Source organism: Neophocaena asiaeorientalis, unplaced genomic scaffold, assembly GCF_003031525.2.
Source record: "Neophocaena asiaeorientalis asiaeorientalis breed wild unplaced genomic scaffold, Neophocaena_asiaeorientalis_V1.1 scaffold76, whole genome shotgun sequence".
Lineage (NCBI taxonomy): Eukaryota > Metazoa > Chordata > Mammalia > Artiodactyla > Phocoenidae > Neophocaena > Neophocaena asiaeorientalis.
The window spans coordinates 2,667,160-2,684,021 of NW_020173668.1; the positions used below are offsets into that span (position 1 = coordinate 2,667,160).

Consider the following 16,862-nt stretch of genomic DNA (forward strand, 5'->3'; position numbering starts at 1 on the left):
GCGCCCTCGGCCGCTTCTTCTTCCTTCACTCGTCGCCCCGGCGGGAGCGGCGCCCGAGTCGGGTGCGACATGTCCGGGGCCGGGTAGCCGCGCCGCCCGCCGGCCAGCCAACCCGCCTTCCGAGTCACCCGCCCGCGGGCCGGCCGGCGGGGGAGTTGCGGGGCAGGCAGGTAGGGGCTGGACCGGGCGGGGCGGCGGGCGGGGAAGGAAGGGAGGGAGCGCCGGCGGGGCGGGGGCTCTCCCCCAGCTGTTCTCCGGCGCTGCACATCTGGTTCCGGTTCCTCTCTCCTGGGGAAGTGAAAGTGGAGGGGAGGGCGCAGCCCGGAGTTAGCTAGCAGTGCCCCGGCGCCCTGCACCCCTCCTGCGCCCGCGGGTCCTAGAGCTCGAGCACCCCTCCCTTCGCTCGGGTCACGCGGCGGCCGGCGCTGCTGCCGTCACGTCTCCGGCCGCCTGCGCGCCCGCTCCTCTCTGCCCTCCTGCTCCTTCCTCAGCCTCCTCCCGCTCGGCGCGCCCTCTGCCCCAACGCGAACTTCCCGCCGCCCGGCTTGTGGGCGTTGCGACCCGGAGTGGCGCCCCTGCCCCTTGCGTTCCCCAGGGAGAAAGGGCTGCCTTCTGCAGGACTCTTCCCTGGCTCGGTGAGGAGAGGCCGGGGTGCGGAGGTCCTGCCGATGGGGGCCACTCGCTCTTCTGCTGGTCTCAACTTCATGGCTCCCGCCTGCTGCCTTGGGCATAGGGCATAGGGCATAGGGCTCCCATTCGCCAGCACGGGACGAGGCATGGGGCTGTGTCCCAGAGCTAAATCAGGAGGCTGACGCTAACTCCTGGCCTCACCTCGCAGATGTGGAGACTAAATTAAGCTGGAGTTGGTGTGTGTATGTGTGTGTGGCCAGAGGCCAGGTTAAGGAGAGCCAGTTTGGCTACTGAGATTCCTTTGCCTCCTCTTCTCTTGGCAAGGGTGGGAGGTTAGGTAGGATTGTACATCCTGGATCCAGGCTGAGCCTCCTCTGCCTTGCTCCGGGTCCTTTAGTCTAAGGTTCCAACTTGGAATGATGCTGTGTTGGCACCTTCAACGGTACACCCCCCCCCCCCCAGCACACGCGCGCACACACACATTCACACACCCATAGGCTGGCTTCCGCTGAGCTGCAGCTTCCCCTCCACTGTTTCAGGAAGTCACCTCCCTTCCCCTCTGAAGCGGCCCCCACGCCTTCGGTCCTCAGCTGCAAGCCACCCACCAAGCTCTTTCCCAGCTTCTGCACCCTGGGGCACCCCGGGACCCTTGGGGCTCCTACTCCCTGGGGTTGGGCCATGAAGGCAGGTGAGAAGAGTTACTGAAGACCCGTTGTGGGCCTGTTTCTGTCTCTGGGCTCCATGGAGGAGGGCTTGGGGATTTCTGGGACTGTCTCCCACTCTGCTTTGGACTTAACTGGGGATACCTAAGGATCCTGGAGGTTGGAGGGCAGTGTTTTTTTTTGTCAGATAGTGGAGCTAAGTTAGGAAAAAAGGACCCTTGAGTCTGGCAAAAAGACGCTTAAAGTTTGGGTTTTGTTGAGTCCTCACAAAAACCTAGAAGTGGGCTCTTTAAGAACATTAGCTGGCTCATGAGGTTCTTAGAATGTCAACTAGAATAGGAAGGCCAGAAACCCATAAAAAAACTGTAGTTGGCATGATGTCATGGCCAGAAGGAATGATGTCATTGCAGGCCATTACAGAAAAGACTGTGATCTCTGTTATGTTAGGGAGTGAAGTGGGGTGGGGTCTTTAAAAAGGACACAGAAACTATGATGTCAGAGCCCAGGTTAGCTGTGTGCGGTGGAGTGGAGTTTGGGTTCTTTGGGAAGAGGGCTGGTACCACCAAGAGGGAGGGTCCTGGTCTCTTTAAGGAGCTGTGGTGGGCTGTGAGGGCCTGGTGATGTCACAGGCGGGAGAGTTTAGGATTGGCTGACCACTGATCCTGCTTTTCCTTGAAAGGACTAGGAAGAAGAGGGAAGCAAGAGGGGGGAACTCCCTGGTTGCCATGGCAACACCAGCCTTCCTTGCTTCATCTCTCCCCCACTTGACCATTCCAGATGCAGTGAGTGAGGGGGGGGCCATGGCGGAGGAGCGGCCCCCCCGGCTGGTGGATTACTTCGTGATAGCTGGGCTTGCAGGGAACGGAGCACCCATCCCTGAGGAAACGTGGGTTCCTGAACCCAGTGGGCCCCTTCGCCCTCCCCGGCCAGCTGAGCCCATCACAGATGTGGCAGTCATCGCTAGGGCCCTGGGCGAGGAGGTGCCCCAGGGCTACACATGCATCCAGGCTTCTACCGGGGGCCACCCCTTGGAACTCAGTGCTGGGCTCCTGGGTGGAACTCAACCAGTCATCTGCTACCGGAGGGGGCGTGACAGGCCCCCCCTCGTTGAGCTGGGGTGTGTGCACCTACCCATGCTGGCACCAAGGGAGGCTGGGAGGAGAACTGGGGTGAGGCAGGGAGAGGGTATGGGATGAGGGATGTGCAATGGGAACGGGAAGGGAGTGGGCTAGAGGCCAGGGAGAAGGGCCTGAAGTTGTGCGTACTTAGTTCTCACACAGATTTGGGTGCCCATACTGGTGCTGCTACTTGCTAGCTATGTGACCTTAGGCAGGTTATTGAGCCCCTCTGGGCCTTTTCCCTCATCTGTAAATTGGGGGAAATAATACCTCCTCATAGCGTGGTTGAGAAGATTAAGTGAGATAATCCATATAAGGGACTTAGCACAGAATCAATAAAGGGTAGCTTTTATTCTTAGTATTTATTAATGAGCTTGAGAACCGTGGAAGGTTTGAGGAGTTGTTACTGATCAAGAAGTAGAGCCAAGGGCAGAAGAGGGGCACAGGATTTTGGAGGGCAGAGTTCAGCAAGAAGTGGGCCCTGGTGTTGGGGTTTGACTAGGCTGAGTAGGTAGGACTAGGTAGGCAGATCTAGCAGGACTGGGGTCTTGCTCCTCTGTATTGGACTTTTGACATCTCTTTCTGTTCTCTGTGCCAAGGGTGTTGTATGAGGGAAAGGAACGTCCCAAGCCTGGCTTCCAAGTGCTAGCTACGACACCCTACAGCCACTCAGCCAACCTGGCCCCTCCAGGCCCTGGGCACCCCCGCACCTACCTCACTTACCGGCGGGCAGCAGAGGGGGCAGGGTTGCATGCCCTGGGCATCACTGACCTCTGCCTGGTGCTGCCCAGCAAGGGCGAGGGCACGCCTCATACTTACTGCCGATTGCCCCGCAACCTCAACCCTGGCATGGTGAGTGGGGCCCTGAGCCAGAAGCTGAGACCTGCCCCATCTCTGTGTGACTGTGTGGACCCTGGGCACAAAGGGTATCCTAGGACCAAGGCGTCTAACGGCGGGGCGGGGCCCAGAGGCGTGACTCTCGTCTTGGGGGACTGGGATTAGTGGGAGTTATAAAGACAAAGACCACGTGGGGGTGGTGGAGAAAACGAACCCCAGAAACCTTTGTTAGCTGTGTATCTGCTTGTCTCTTGCCATTTCTGGGGCAGTGGGGCCCAGCAGTGTACCTGTGCTACAAGGTGGGCCTGGCCAAGGCCAACACGCTGGTGTATGAGGCAGGTGAGTACCCCCTCTGTCTCTCCAACCCCTTGACCCTCTGTGTCCCTCTGCCCTGGTGCCTCTTGGCTGGTACCTTCAGTGTCCACAGAACTCACTTCCCCTTTGCCGCTTGGCCCGTCTCTGGGATCCCCTGCTTCCTTCCCCTGGAGTCTGATTGACCCTACTCCTTTTGGGTACCCCCACTCTGCCGGGGGTGCAGAGCTGCTGGGCCGCTACCCAGAGGAGGACAATGAGGCGTTCCCGCTGCCCGAGTCAGTGCCCGTCTTCTGCCTGCCCATGGGGGCCACTATCGAGTGCTGGCCTGCCCAGACCAAGTACCCCGTGCCCGTCTTCTCCACCTTTGTGCTCACGGGTGCAGCTGGTGATAAGGTGGGTGTGCAGAGTGTGGTCAGGGGTCCGGGCTCCACAGGGCCCGCCTGACTGCCCCTCTGCCCCTGCCAGGTGTACGGTGCTGCCTTGCAGTTCTACGAGGCATTCCCGAGGACCAGGCTCTCGGAGCGGCAAGCGCGGGCCCTGGGCCTGCTGAGCGCCGTGGAGCGGGGCCGGGCACTGGGGGGCCGAGCTGTGCGCAGCCGCCGTGCCATCGCTGTGCTGTCCCGCTGGCCTGCCTTCCCTGCCTTCCGCGCCTTCCTCACCTTCCTCTACCGCTACTCCGTCTCAGGCCCCCACCGCCTGCCCCTGGAAGCGTGAGCACGAGACTTCCCCGGCACTGGGAAGGGTTATGAGGAGATCTCGGGAGGCCAGGAGAGATGGACGAGATTAGGCTGGAGCTGGGGGTGGGGGGACACGGGTGGGCAGAGGAGTGGGGATGGGGCTGTAGTGTGTGGCTGGAGAGTTGGTACCCTGCAAAAGTGCCCCTGGCTGAGAGGCTGAGTGGGGCCTGAAATCCAGGCTACACTTGCTAGCTAAGTCCTGGCCAGGGGCTGTGCAGGCCCAGAGGGAATCTCTTTTGATTTGCATAAATGCTGTACATAATGGAGGCTCTGATGGCTGACACCAGTCTCGAGGTGGATCTCAGGGAGGAGCAAGGTTCTTGTGGACAGGTGAAGGAGAAGAGCAAGTGTGGCTGAATGAAGTAGACTGGGAGTCTGCCTCTGACTGGACCCCTCTCTCCCCCAGGCACATCTCCCACTTCATTCACAATGTCCCCTTCCCTTCCCCACAGAGACCCCGCATCCTGGTGCAGGTGAGAGCTGAGGCTGAGGCTGGGGCTGGATGGGAGGAGGAGAACTGCCAAGGGCTAGTCTTCACCATCCTGACCTGTGGCTCTTCTGTCTCCCAGATGTCTCCCTATGACAACCTGCTCCTCTGCCAGCCTGTATCCTCACCCCTGCCCCTCAGGTATGTGCCCAGGTTGGGGGGGCTTTGATGACCAAGGACATGGTAGGTGCCAGGCAGATGGGCACAGGTGTTGAGGTCTGTGCAGGCTGGGCCCAGGTGGTGTCTGTGCCCAGTGACTAGGGAAAGGCCTCCTGCTGACTCTTCCCCCACCTTGGCATTGCCCGCAGTGGTGCCAGCTTCCTGCAGCTGCTGCAGAGCCTGGGCCCTGAGCTGGCTATCACGCTGCTGCTGGCTGTGCTCACGGAGCACAAACTGCTAGTCCACTCACTGCGGCCGGACCTGCTCACCAGCGTCTGCGAGGCCCTCGTCTCTGTGAGTGCTACCCTGCCCAGACTGCCTTGCCTAGAGTGTTCCTTCTGGTGCCCCGGTTCCTACCTAGATTCTCCTTACTTTTCTTTTCTTGGGGAGGGTTCCTCAGCCTTTTACCTTTGGGCACGACCTACAGGACATACAGCTTCCGTCAGGAGCTCTTCTTTGGAGCCCAACTCCCACAGCTTCTCTCAAGAGGCACCACCCCCCAGGGCCAAGGCCCCCTCTCGTGTTGCCCCTACGCCCTGCTCACTGGTCCTCACTCCCTGATGCTTTAGATGATCTTCCCGCTGCACTGGCAGTGCCCCTACATTCCGCTGTGCCCGCTAGTGCTGGCAGATGTGCTGAGCGCCCCCGTGCCCTTCATCGTGGGTATCCACTCCAGTTACTTCGATCTGCATGACCCGCCTGTGGATGTCATCTGTGTTGATCTTGATACCAACACACTCTTCCAGTAAGAGGGTTGGGTCTTGTCCAGGGGGTTTCGAGGTGGGGGGCAGGAGAGGGCTGGTGTATGCAGTGTACCTGCTCAAAAGGAGCCTCAGGCAAAACGTGGAGGAGGCTGGCGAGGAGCCCCATCACCCTTTCTTCCTTCTGTTTATCTCACAGGACTGAGGAAAAGAAGCCCCTCTCCCCTCGGATCCTGCCCCGCAGACCCTGCAAGGTTCTGCTGACTACACTGACAAACCTATACCAGCAGCTGGATCAGAGTGAGGAGCGTGGGCCGGGGTGGGAGGCTGGAAACTGTCATTGACCTTGAACCTCCAGTTTGGGGAGGCCTGTGGGGAGCTGACCTTACTTGAGGAGGTTAGAGGAGTTAGGCTTTCATTTGGTGGAAGTGAGAGGAATTCAAATTCCAGTTTAAGCAAGAGGGAAGCGAATGTCACATTAATATTCCTGAATATGTCAGGGAGGTTGAGCTTGTCATTGGGGAGGCTTGAAACTGTTACCTGAAGGTAACTTTTCTTTTGTAAATTCTTTTTTTTAAAAAATTAATTAATTAACTTATTTATTTTTGGCTGCATCGGGTCTTCATTGCTGCATGCAGGCTTTTTTCTAGTTGTGGCGAGCGGGGGCTACTCTTTGTTGCGGTGCGTGGGCTTCTCATTGCGGTGGCTTCTCTTGTTGTGGAGCACGGGCTCTAGGCACGTGGGCTTCAGTAGTTGTGGCTCGCGGACTCTAGAGCGCAGGCTCAGTAGCTGTGGCGCACAGGCTTAGTTGCTCTGTGGCATGTGGGATCTTCCCGGACTAGGGCTCGAACCCGTGTCCCCTGCATTGGCAGGTGGATTCTTAACCACTGCGCCACCAGGGAAGTCCCTGAAGGTAACTTTTTAGTTACTATTGGTACCAGGTCTGTTAGGACCTGCCGGTGGTGGGGTAGCAACAGTGACTTCTGTGTGAAGGGCAGGGTTGAGGCAAGCCCTACGGGTGCTGGCCCTGATTCTCAGGCTGCCCTGGTCCCCAGCATATACTGGACCCGAGGAGGAGGCCTCCCTGGAATTCCTGCTGACAGACTATGAGGCAGTGTGCGGCCGCCGGGCCCGGCTGGAGCGCGAGGTCCAGGGAGCCTTCCTCCGCTTCATGGCCTGCCTGCTCAAGGGCTACCGGGACTTCCTACGCCCGCTCACCCAGGCCCCCTCTGAGGGGTCTCGTGATGTCGACAACCTCTTCTTCCTGCAGGGTAAAGGGGGCCTGTCTCTGCTTGGGGCGGGGGTCACGGGAGGGGTGGCCAGGGGCTGGGCTCCATGGGGAAGCCCGGGGGGACGAGGAATCACACAGTTTCTTGTTCCTTCACTGAGCACACGTTTTTGTGGGCACCAGCTTTGAGCTGTATGCTCTTCTGGGCTTGGAGAGGGGATAAGGGTACAAAGATGAACCAGCTGTGGCCCTGCCCTCTGGGAAGCCTTGGGCTTGGTGGGGACACAGTGACGCCTGTGGTGAGCCACCCCCATGGGCGAAACTCTCTTCCCTTGGAGACTCCCCAGTCTGAGGTCCTAGCTGCCAACAGATAAAAGGGAGGGATTCCATGGGACTGTGGTGCCGGGGTAGCTGAGCTGCTCGGCTTGGTGTGTGGTGTCGTGGTGCCAGAGGAGCCAAAGAGGGGATAACTCTGATGGCCTTGGACGCCAGGTTGGCAGGGAGCTGAGAAAAGGTTTCGGAAGGGGATGCCTGTGGTAGGGCCCCCTGGTAACCTTCCCCTCTGCCCCATTCTCATCTGTCAGGCTTCCTCAAGTCCCGGGAGCGCTCCAGCCACAAGCTGTACTCCCAGCTGCTGCACACACAGATGTTCTCGCAGTTCATCGAGGAATGTTCTTTCGGCTCTGCTCGTCATGCTGCCCTGGAATTCTTCGACTCTTGTGTTGACAAGGTATTGGGCATTATCCCTTCTCTTCATGCCCTTTGCCCTCTGCTCTCCTCTTGGCAGTCTCTGTTATCCCAGGTATCAACACTCTCCATCTCATCTGTGGCAGGGATGGTGCCCCTGGAGTTACACAGGGCACAGCCTGTGCAGCATACGTGACCGGCCTCGTAGACGTACTGCCTTCCCATTCCTCACTCCATCCCCCAGCTCTGTCTCCAGGGCCTTGAATCTGGACCCACTACCTCCTTCCCTGTGGCTGTGCTTTCCTGCGAGATGCTCATTCTCTTACCATCCTGCTCCAGGTCCACCCAGAGCAGGAGAAGCCGGAGCCAACACCCTTGGTGGAGCTGGAGGAGCTGTCAGGGAGTGAGCTCACTGTCTTTATCACACCTCCCGAGGAGCCGCCGGCGCCAGAGGGCGGTGAATCTACCCCCCAGTACTGGTGAGAGCCTCTTGTCCCCTCACTTGTTGTGAGGCCCCATGGGCTGACTTAGTGCCGACTGCTCCTGATGTTGCCTCTCTCTGCCCCTCCAGCTATGATGGGTTCCCCGAACTACGGGCTGAGCTGTTTGAGTCTCCTCAAGAGCAACCCGGGGCTCTGCCTGTGCCAGGTCCATCCCGTAGTGCCCCCAGCAGTCCTGCCCCTCGCCGTACCAAACAGGTAACCTGCAGGTGGGCCCCCCAGAGGCATCTGGCTCAGGCCAAGGGCTGCTGCTTCAGTTTCTTCATCTGTAAAATGGGTATAATAGTATTTACCCCATAAGGTTGTTGGAAGGTTTCAGTTATGTCTGGCACATAAAAGGCACATGAAATATTAGCTCTTGTTACCACTGTCATCATCCTCATCTTGATTTTCTGAGCACTCTGGGAAACCAGGGGCTTGCTGCCTCTTCCAGGGCACCTGCCCAAGCTCAGGCTAGGCATCTCTGCTTGGGGATCCTGGGCTGTGTGTGCAGCATCGCTCCCGCCTTGTCAGCGCACAGACCCTTCCTCAGGGAGGGTGCCGCTTCTCCCACACTATTTTAAGACCTGCCCTGCCCTGGCATTGTACTCACCCAGGTGTGTCCCCTGCCCTACCTAGGAGATGAAGATCGCACAGCGGATGGCGCAGAAGTCAGCAGCTGTGCCTGAGCTCTGGGCCCGGTGCCTGCTCGGCCACTGCTATGGGCTGTGGTTCCTGTGTCTGCCTGCCTACGTGCGGTCGGCACCCTCCAGGGTGCGGGCACTGCAAACGGCTTACCAGGTGCTGCGCCAGATGGAGAGCCGCAAGGTGGTGCTGCCCGACGAGGTGGGCACCTGCGCCCAGTCCCAGGGGCTTGTGTAGGCATGGGAGCTGTGAGAGGGAAACTTGGTGACCATGGAAAGCAGATGGGGAGCACGGGCACGAGTTGAGAGCTCCATCGCATTCACTGAATTAACGAGCATGTTCGGGTGTAGCAGTAGAGACTGCAGGGTGGCAGGGTCAGCAGGAAGGCTAGGTGGCTCTGAGGCAAGCCCAGGCGCTTCCAAGGGCTAGTGAAGTCTGTGAGAATTGGGGAGGCTGGAGAAGGGTGCTCGCTCAGACTTGAGGATTTGGGTTGGGAGTGAGTCCGCTCTCATCCTGCGCGTCTCCTGGCCCAGGTGTGTTACCGGGTGTTGATGCAGCTCTGCTCACACTATGGGCAGCCCGTGTTGTCCGTGCGGGTCATGCTGGACATGCGGCGGGCAGGCATCGTGCCCAACACCATCACCTACGGCTACTATAACAAGGTACCTAATTTGGGGTGAAGGGGGGATGGCAGCCTGTGCCGGGTAGGTGTGTGGGAAGGATGCTGCTCCCTGACACCTGCCGCTCTCCCCTCTCCTTGGAGATTGGGCCCATACAATCCAACAAGGTCCTGTCACCATTGTCACCCATTGTGCTCCTCTAGTGCCTTAGCACCTACAGACGGTTTTCTCATACTTGGCCGCTTTGATCTTCACCCACAATACCCCTGACAAGGAGGTTGGGCGAGTACTGCTACCTCCCGATGATAGCTAATCGTGGGAGCCAATATGCCAGGCCCTGTTCCAAATACATTTTCCACATCAAATCTTTTTTTTTTTTTTCTTTTTGTGGTACACGGGCCTCTCACTGCTGTGGCCTCTCCCGTTGCGGAGCACAGGCCCCAGACGCGCAGGCTCAGCGACCATGGCTCACGAGCCCAGCCGCTCCGCGGCATGTGGGATCTTCCCAGACCGGGGCACGAACCCGTGTCCCCTGCATCGGCAGGCGGACTCTCAACCACTGCGCCACCAGGGAAGCCCACATCAAATCATTTTATCTTTACCACAGCCCCATGAAGTGGAATGATTATTGTCCCCATCTTACAGATGAGGCCATGAGGTTGCAGGGGCTTAGTAACTTGTCCGAGGTACCACAGTGAGTAAGTTAGGGAGTTAGGAGATGCACACAGGCACGCCGATGTTTCCTGAATTCAGGCCCTTAACCATGATACTAACCTATATTTCCTGTTTTTTAGATGAGGAAACTAATGACCCAAAAAATGAACCGATTTCTTCAAAGCCCATAGTTTATAAACAGCAGAGTCTGGATCCAGGTTGTCTCCACTGCTTCTGGCTTCCTCTAGAACCCCTCAGGGTGGCAGCGGCCAACTGTCTCTTCTGGGCTCTTGTTCCCGGCTGAGCCATTGGCAGGACAGTCCTAGGCAGGATGTCTGGAGGAGAAGGTGGTCCCTGGGGCTCCAGGTCAGGCAGTTGGCGTCAGGCTGAGGCCAGGGTATGGAAGTAGGCCATCTTCACGGGCACTGTGCTTGGCAGGCCGTGCTGGAAGGCAAGTGGCCGTCTGGTACACCGGGTGGGCGCCTGCGCTGGGCCAAGCTCCGGAACGTGGTCCTGGGGGCTGCTCAGTTCCGCCAGCCCTTGAGAGAACGGCGGCAGCGGTGGCAGCGTCAGAAGCAGGAGGAGGAGGCAGAGACGGCAGCACAAGAGGCAGGCGGCTCCCAGACAGGTGGGTAGGGGCTGGTGACACGGGCAGGGGGATAGGCATGGAGAGCTGGGGCTGGCCTAGTGGCTGGCACTGGGTGTTCTCAGAGTGGATAAACTATACTTGGCTGGTAACAAAAGAGATGAAGTTCTGCCTGGGAGGAGCCCTATAAATCCAGGTCCACTTAAGGAGCTCTGTTTTGGAACTGGGGGCTGGGTTTCTAGCTGGCTGCCTTTCAATCCCCTCTCTATCTTTTACAGAGCCCTATCTGGAGCGCCCCTCCCCTACCCGCCCCCTTCAGCGCCAGACTACCTGGGCTGGGCGAAGCCTGAGGGACCCTGCCTCGCCTACGGGGCGCCTGGTGAAGAGTGGCAGCCTGGGTAGTGCCCGAGGGGCACAGCCCACTGTGGAGGCTGCCGTGGCCCACAGTGAGTGCCCTTGTCCCACACCCCAACCCTCAGCCCCGTCAGCTTCCCTGACCACTTGCCAGTGAAAGAGGGGAAGGCCAGAGCCAGGATGGATGGGTGGTGCTTTGTGGTGGGCACTGTAGGCGCTGAGGGAATCTTGCCTGGACTGTCACCATGGTGGGGGCTGTGGTGCCAGAGTCTGTACAGTCAGGAATTGTGTTTACTCAGTTCCTGGAGGAGGGGCTGGCCTCCATCTTCCCTGATTCTTTTCTGCCCTGTAGTGATAGAGGCCTTGGGGGTACTGGAACCCCGGGGATCACCTGTGCCCTGGCACGATGGAAGCCTCTCAGACCTGAGCCTGACCGGGGAGGAGCCGGCACCTGGAGGCAGCCCAGGGGACGCAGGCTCAGCCCTGAATACCCAGTCCACTGAAACCCTGCAAGGGCCAAGTGGGCGGGTGCCCAAGGCTGGCTGGCATCAGGATGAGGCCAGCACCCCCCGAAGAGGGCTGGGTGCCCGCCTCCAACAGCTGCTCACTCCTTCCCGCCGCTCCCCTGCCTCTCGTGTTCCTCCGCCTGAGCTGCCCCCTGACCTGCCTCCCCCAGCCCGCCGCAGCCCCATGGACAGCCTTCTGCGCCCACGGGAGCGCCCTGGATCCACTGCATCCGAGGTAGCCAGTGAGGGGAGGGTCCAGACACTTTAGCACCGGGAGGCCTGGGGAGGAGCTGCTAACCAGGAGTGCCCAGAGAGGGCCTTGAGGGGTGGCTGAAGCCAGCATCCTGGGTGAAGAGGAGCATGGGTGTGGCTGACTATGCTTTCTCATGTAATGGCAGAGCTCAGCCTCTCTGGGCAGTGAGTGGGACCTCTCAGAATCTTCTCTCAGCAGCGTGAGCCTTCGCCATTCCTCAGAGCGCCTCAGTGACACCCCTGGATCCTTGCAGCCACCTTCCCTGGAAGTGAGGATAACCCCTCCCACGCAGATGTGCTTGAACACACACATACACCACACCCATTCACTCTGTCAAAGGCAGGGGTTGGGGAGGAGGTGGGAGGAGCCTGGGCTGGGATGTGAAGATGAGAGGGGCTGGGGAAGGAGCACGGGCTCCTGAGCCTAGAGGCCGAAAGGGGCCTGCTTCCTGGGGTCTCCTTGCCTGCAGATCCTGCTGTCTAGCTGCTCCTTGTGCCGCGCCTGTGATTCCCTGGTGTATGATGAGGAGATCATGGCTGGCTGGGCACCTGATGACTCCAACCTCAACACAACCTGTCCCTTCTGCACCTGCCCCTTTGTGCCCCTACTCAGTGTCCAGACCTTTGATTCCCGACCAAGGTGCCCAAAGCAGGGCGAGTGCTGTGGGTGGGGCAGGGAGGTGGAGGTCCGAGGGCTGACCCTCCTGCTATCTCGCTGCAGTGCCCCCAGCCCCAAGCCTTCCTCTGCTGGTGCCAGTGGCAGCAAAGATGCTCCTGTCCCTGGGGGCCCAGGCCCTGTGCTCAGTGACCGCAGGCTCTGCCTTGCCCTGGATGAGCCCCAGCTCTGCAACGGACACGTGGGGGTAAGGGCTGGGCCAAAGGGGCACAAGCTGTGTGTGTGTGTGTGTGTGTGTGTGTGTGTGTGTGTGTGTGTGTGTGTTGCCCTGTGGGTGGCCCCAGTGGTGCTGGGGAGAGGTAGGCATTGAGGGCAAGGGACATCCCGGAAGCTGTTGGACATGGTGGCCCAGTGAGAATTGTGGCTCTGAGGATGGGGCCGTGGTACATGCCCTCCATTGCCCTCCCACTTTGTGCCTGACAGGGTACCTCCCGGCGTGTCGAGAGTGGGGCATGGGCGTATCTGAGCCCCTTGGTGCTGCGTAAGGAACTGGAGTCGCTGGTAGAGAACGAGGGCAGTGAGGTGCTGGCGTTGCCTGAGCTGCCTGCTGCTCACCCCATCATCTTCTGGAACCTTCTGTGGTATTTCCAGCGGCTACGCCTGCCCAGTATTCTGCCATGCCTGGTGCTGGCCTCCTGTGATGGCCCCCCACCTCCCCAGGTCAGTTCCCTGATATGGTCCCTGCTTCCTCATCTCCCAGCTCTGTTTCTCAGTCCTCTGTGTCTTCAGTGCTATAGAAAGAGCACAGGCTTTGGAGGTGGTTGTACCTGGTTTGACTCCCGGACCTTTCACTTCACTACTCTGAGCTACAATTTCTCATCTGTAAAATGGCATAAGCGCCGCCCCCGCCCCCCAGACAGGGCTGTTGTTAAGGCACTTAGTGTAGTGCCTGGTACCCAGAGAATAATTTGTTAATGTTCATCTATTTATTGCTCTATTCACTGCACCAATATTTATTGAGCACCTTTTAGGTTCCAGGCAGAGTTTTAGGCACTAGGGATGTAGCAGATTACAAAACAGAGTCCTTGCTCTCAGTAGAGCTTGCATTCCCACGGGGAACAAGAGTTCCTTTCTCTCTTCTCTTTGGCTATGTCCTGTAATGTTCCTGTCTCTTGGAATAACGCCTGTCCATTTCCTGTCCCCTGCCTCCCACCCCATGAGCCTCTCTCCTTTATCTTGGCTCCCTGCAGGCCCCGTCTCCTTGGATAATGCCTGATCCAGCATCTGTGCAGGTGCGGCTGCTGTGGGATGTCCTGACCCCTGACCCCAACAGCTGCCCACCTCTCTATGTGCTCTGGAGGGTCCACAGTAAGTCTGGTATTTGGCCTAGGATGGGAAGGGGAAGGTCCCAGACTTAGAGGGCTCAATAATCCTGGCTACCTTCTTTTTTTTCACCCAGGCCAGATCCCCCAGCGGGTGGTATGGCCAGGCCCAGTACCTGCATCCCTTAGTCTAGCATTGCTGGAGTCCGTGCTGCGCCATGTCGGTCTCAATGAGGTGCACAAGGCTATAGGGCTCCTGCTGGAAACTCTAGGGCCCCCTCCCACTGGCCTGCACCTACAGAGGTATCGTGTTCCTATCTGAGAGGTCCCTGGTCTGTCCTGGGCTCCATACCCCCTTTATCCCACTTATACCCTTTTGCCTCCACTCTAGGGGCATCTACCGTGAGATCTTATTCCTGACATTGGCTGCTCTGGGCAAGGACCACGTGGACATAGGTGAGGGAGCAGGCAGGGGGCTGAGGAGTTTAGGGATCTGGGGCCAGGTGTGGAAGCTTGGAATCCTAATATACTGACCTACCTCCACCCTCTTTCCTAGTGGCCTTCGACAAGAAGTACAAGTCCGCCTTTAACAAGCTGGCCAGCAGCACGGGCAAGGAGGAACTGAGGCAGCGGCGGGCACAGATGCCCACCCCGAAGGCCATTGACTGCCGAAAATATTTTGGAGCACCTCTGGAATGCTAGGGACCCTTAAGCTTCCTTCTCCAGCCTGGGCTGAGGAGGTGAGGGAGAATGGATTCTAGAGATAACCTGCTTCCCTGTTGCTTTCATAGAGGAGTTGGGAATAGGCTGGGAAGCATGCCGAGCCGTAGGCTCTGAATGGGGGCAGCAGGAAGAGGGGCCCACTGTTACCAAAAGTCACAATTCCCCTATCTCCAGCCTGCCCTCTGTGCTCATGTTGATGTTGGAGGAGGCCTGGGGGGAGCTGGCACATCTCTGTTCCGCCTCATCCTATACCAGGAACTCCTCTCCAGGGTACCCACAGATCTGCACTGCCCTGGTCATTTTATAAGTTTTTGTTTTAAAAAACAACTAGAAAGATACACAGCTACTGAGCCTTTGCCCTGAATGGGATGGAGGGATGTCATTCCCCACCAGTGATGGTCCCGCTTCCCTAGAGTTGCCGAAGGAGCCCAAGGCTCTCCATGCCTTTCTACCTTAGTGTTTGTATTTTATTTTAAGTTATTTATTCTGGAGCCACAGCCCCCTTGCTTATGAGGTTCTTATGGACAGTGAGAAAGAGAAGGGAAATGGGCCCGCGTGGTCCAGTGGTTTGTAGCTCCTTGAAAGTTAGGAGGTGGGAGCTAGAGGAGTCCCAGGCTCCCCTTAGGAAAAACTGGTACCCCTCTAGTCCTGATCCTTTCTGTCCACTCCACCTTGGGGAATGCTTCACCCACCCAGGGCCCTGACTGTGCAATAAGGATTGTTCCTTGCGAAGTTTTGTTGGATGTAATATAGTAAAAGCTGCTTCTGTCTTTTTCCTTCTGCCTCCTGTTCTCTGAGTCTGGGATAATGGTGGGGGATACCTCACTTTTTCTCCTGGCTGCACATCCTCCTTTCCACCTTTGCATCCCTTGCTGCCTTCAGGCACGCACTGCTTTCCCTGACCGGGTCTGGTTCTGGTCCCTTGGGGCACAGGGAGTTCTTGGAGCAGGAGAGGGGTGAATCCGGTGCTGGCTATGGTGGTGCCAGTCTGTGTGGTACTTCCGGCCCTCCCACACAATCACCCCCTTGTCCCTCATCTGTACCCCACACAAAGACTCCATTCTCTGGGGGCCCTGAGCTCATCTCTGCCTTCTTTCCTCTCCCCACAGCTTCCCCCTCCCAACTTCTCCAGTACCTCCACAGGGCAGCTCTCACGCATCCTGGGAGCCCTGGAACTCATTCTAGGCCTCCTTAGTTGCTTTAGTTGAAGGCAGTACTCTTCCAACCAGGGACTCAACCTGGGGACAGCACCAGGAAGACAGGGGCAAGGATTAAGGGGCTCACTGCGTGTGGGCGCCAGGCATCCAGGCATCATTTTTCTAATCCTTTTGGTCCACTCAGAGTTCTCCCTTTCTTTCCTATATAATGAAATAAACACAGGAAACACTCCTAACAGATCTGCAAAATCAGTTACCAAAGGGAATTAGCCAACAAAACAGAAATATCTTGGGGAAGGAGGGCAGGAGTGTCAATGGAGGAAATAACTTACATGAGCCTCTAGCGCAAATTCCTGGGGGTGGATATCGGTGGATGAAGAGAGCCATACTACTTCTGAATTCTGGGACCTTCAAGCCAGAGGATGCGTCCGCATCCTAACTTGAGCAGTGTCCTAAAGGAGCTGCAAAGGAGGGGCTTAGGAAATGCCATCTGTTTTTGCCAGGGACTAGGAGATGCCTTCTTCAGAGGGGAACCCTCATGTCACCCCAGGTTCTGATCAGACCTCACTCCCTAGAGTCAAACTTTCCCTGTATCATCCCCAACAACCTTCTGCAAAGTTGAGTGACTTCCTTCCTGAGAACATAAGTTTCTGTTGAGTGTAGCATGCCCAGCTGTGCACTGAACCATCTGGAATTATAGAGCGAATTTTGGGGCTCAGTCCCTACCTTAATAGAGCATACAGTCTTCCTGGTCTAGAGTGCCCCAATGATGACTCTGCCTCCCAGCTTATGCTTCTCATTTTTCAACAGGCCTGTAGTCAGATGGGTGGAACTACAGAATTCTTTAACCGCGAGAGAACCTGGGGATTCCAATAGCAAAGTACTCACCACAGCATCTGACATCTCTGTCCTGTGGCTTAGGGAACTGTATGAGGGGCAGGATAAGTCCAAATTACCTGGCCCCATTTCTCTTCCCTGACTTTAGAGTGTGTAGGTTTGAGTATGACAAATTTTAGTTAAATCTTGTTTCTGGCACTTACTAATTTTATTACATCAGACAAGTTACTTAACTGCTGTGCCTCAGTTTTTCCTCATCTGCAAATTGGGGAGGTTGTTCAAAGATTAATTATATAATCTACATAAAGTGCTAAACACACTCAATAAATGTTAGCCACAAAAAGAAAATGAACAAACACAGCCTGCATAGGGCAAAGTCATGTCCACTACACCAGTGGCCTTGGAGCTTGATCGCTCCAGATTGAAAGTTCCCCCTCCACGGCCTGATTTTAATTTTGCTGAAAGGCATTTTCTCAGGCCTCACTAGTATCTTCCTCAGGCTAGTATCTTCCACCACTGTGTTTCACATATCCTTGCAGCCCTTGAAGAA

At 57.4% G+C, this 16,862-nt stretch overlaps 1 protein-coding gene across 6 annotated transcripts; it reads left to right on the forward strand.

The window, feature by feature from the left end:
* Positions 1–6: 6 nt before the first annotated feature.
* On the forward strand, positions 7–15,094 carry DENND4B (DENN domain containing 4B). 6 transcript variants are annotated; one of them, XM_024748141.1, is made up of 29 exons: positions 7–170; positions 1,170–1,318; positions 2,070–2,409; positions 3,010–3,262; positions 3,517–3,586; positions 3,786–3,955; positions 4,028–4,272; positions 4,706–4,772; positions 4,869–4,927; positions 5,095–5,239; positions 5,515–5,690; positions 5,846–5,946; positions 6,702–6,917; positions 7,459–7,604; positions 7,901–8,040; positions 8,133–8,259; positions 8,680–8,886; positions 9,219–9,347; positions 10,398–10,587; positions 10,824–10,991; positions 11,252–11,643; positions 11,804–11,926; positions 12,128–12,297; positions 12,379–12,520; positions 12,757–12,993; positions 13,524–13,641; positions 13,733–13,898; positions 13,987–14,051; positions 14,152–15,094. In XM_024748141.1, exons 2-29 carry the CDS (start codon positions 1,309–1,311, stop codon positions 14,295–14,297), a joined length of 4,518 nt encoding a protein of 1,505 aa, XP_024603909.1. In that variant the 5' UTR covers positions 7–170; positions 1,170–1,308; the 3' UTR covers positions 14,298–15,094. The 6 variants fall into 6 exon arrangements, with proteins under 6 accessions (XP_024603909.1, XP_024603911.1, XP_024603913.1 ...); XM_024748140.1 differs by lacking the exon at positions 7–170 and adding an exon at positions 333–635; XM_024748142.1 differs by lacking the exon at positions 7–170 and adding an exon at positions 334–635 and having other exon boundaries at positions 11,252–11,640.
* Positions 15,095–16,862: the final 1,768 nt, after the last annotated feature.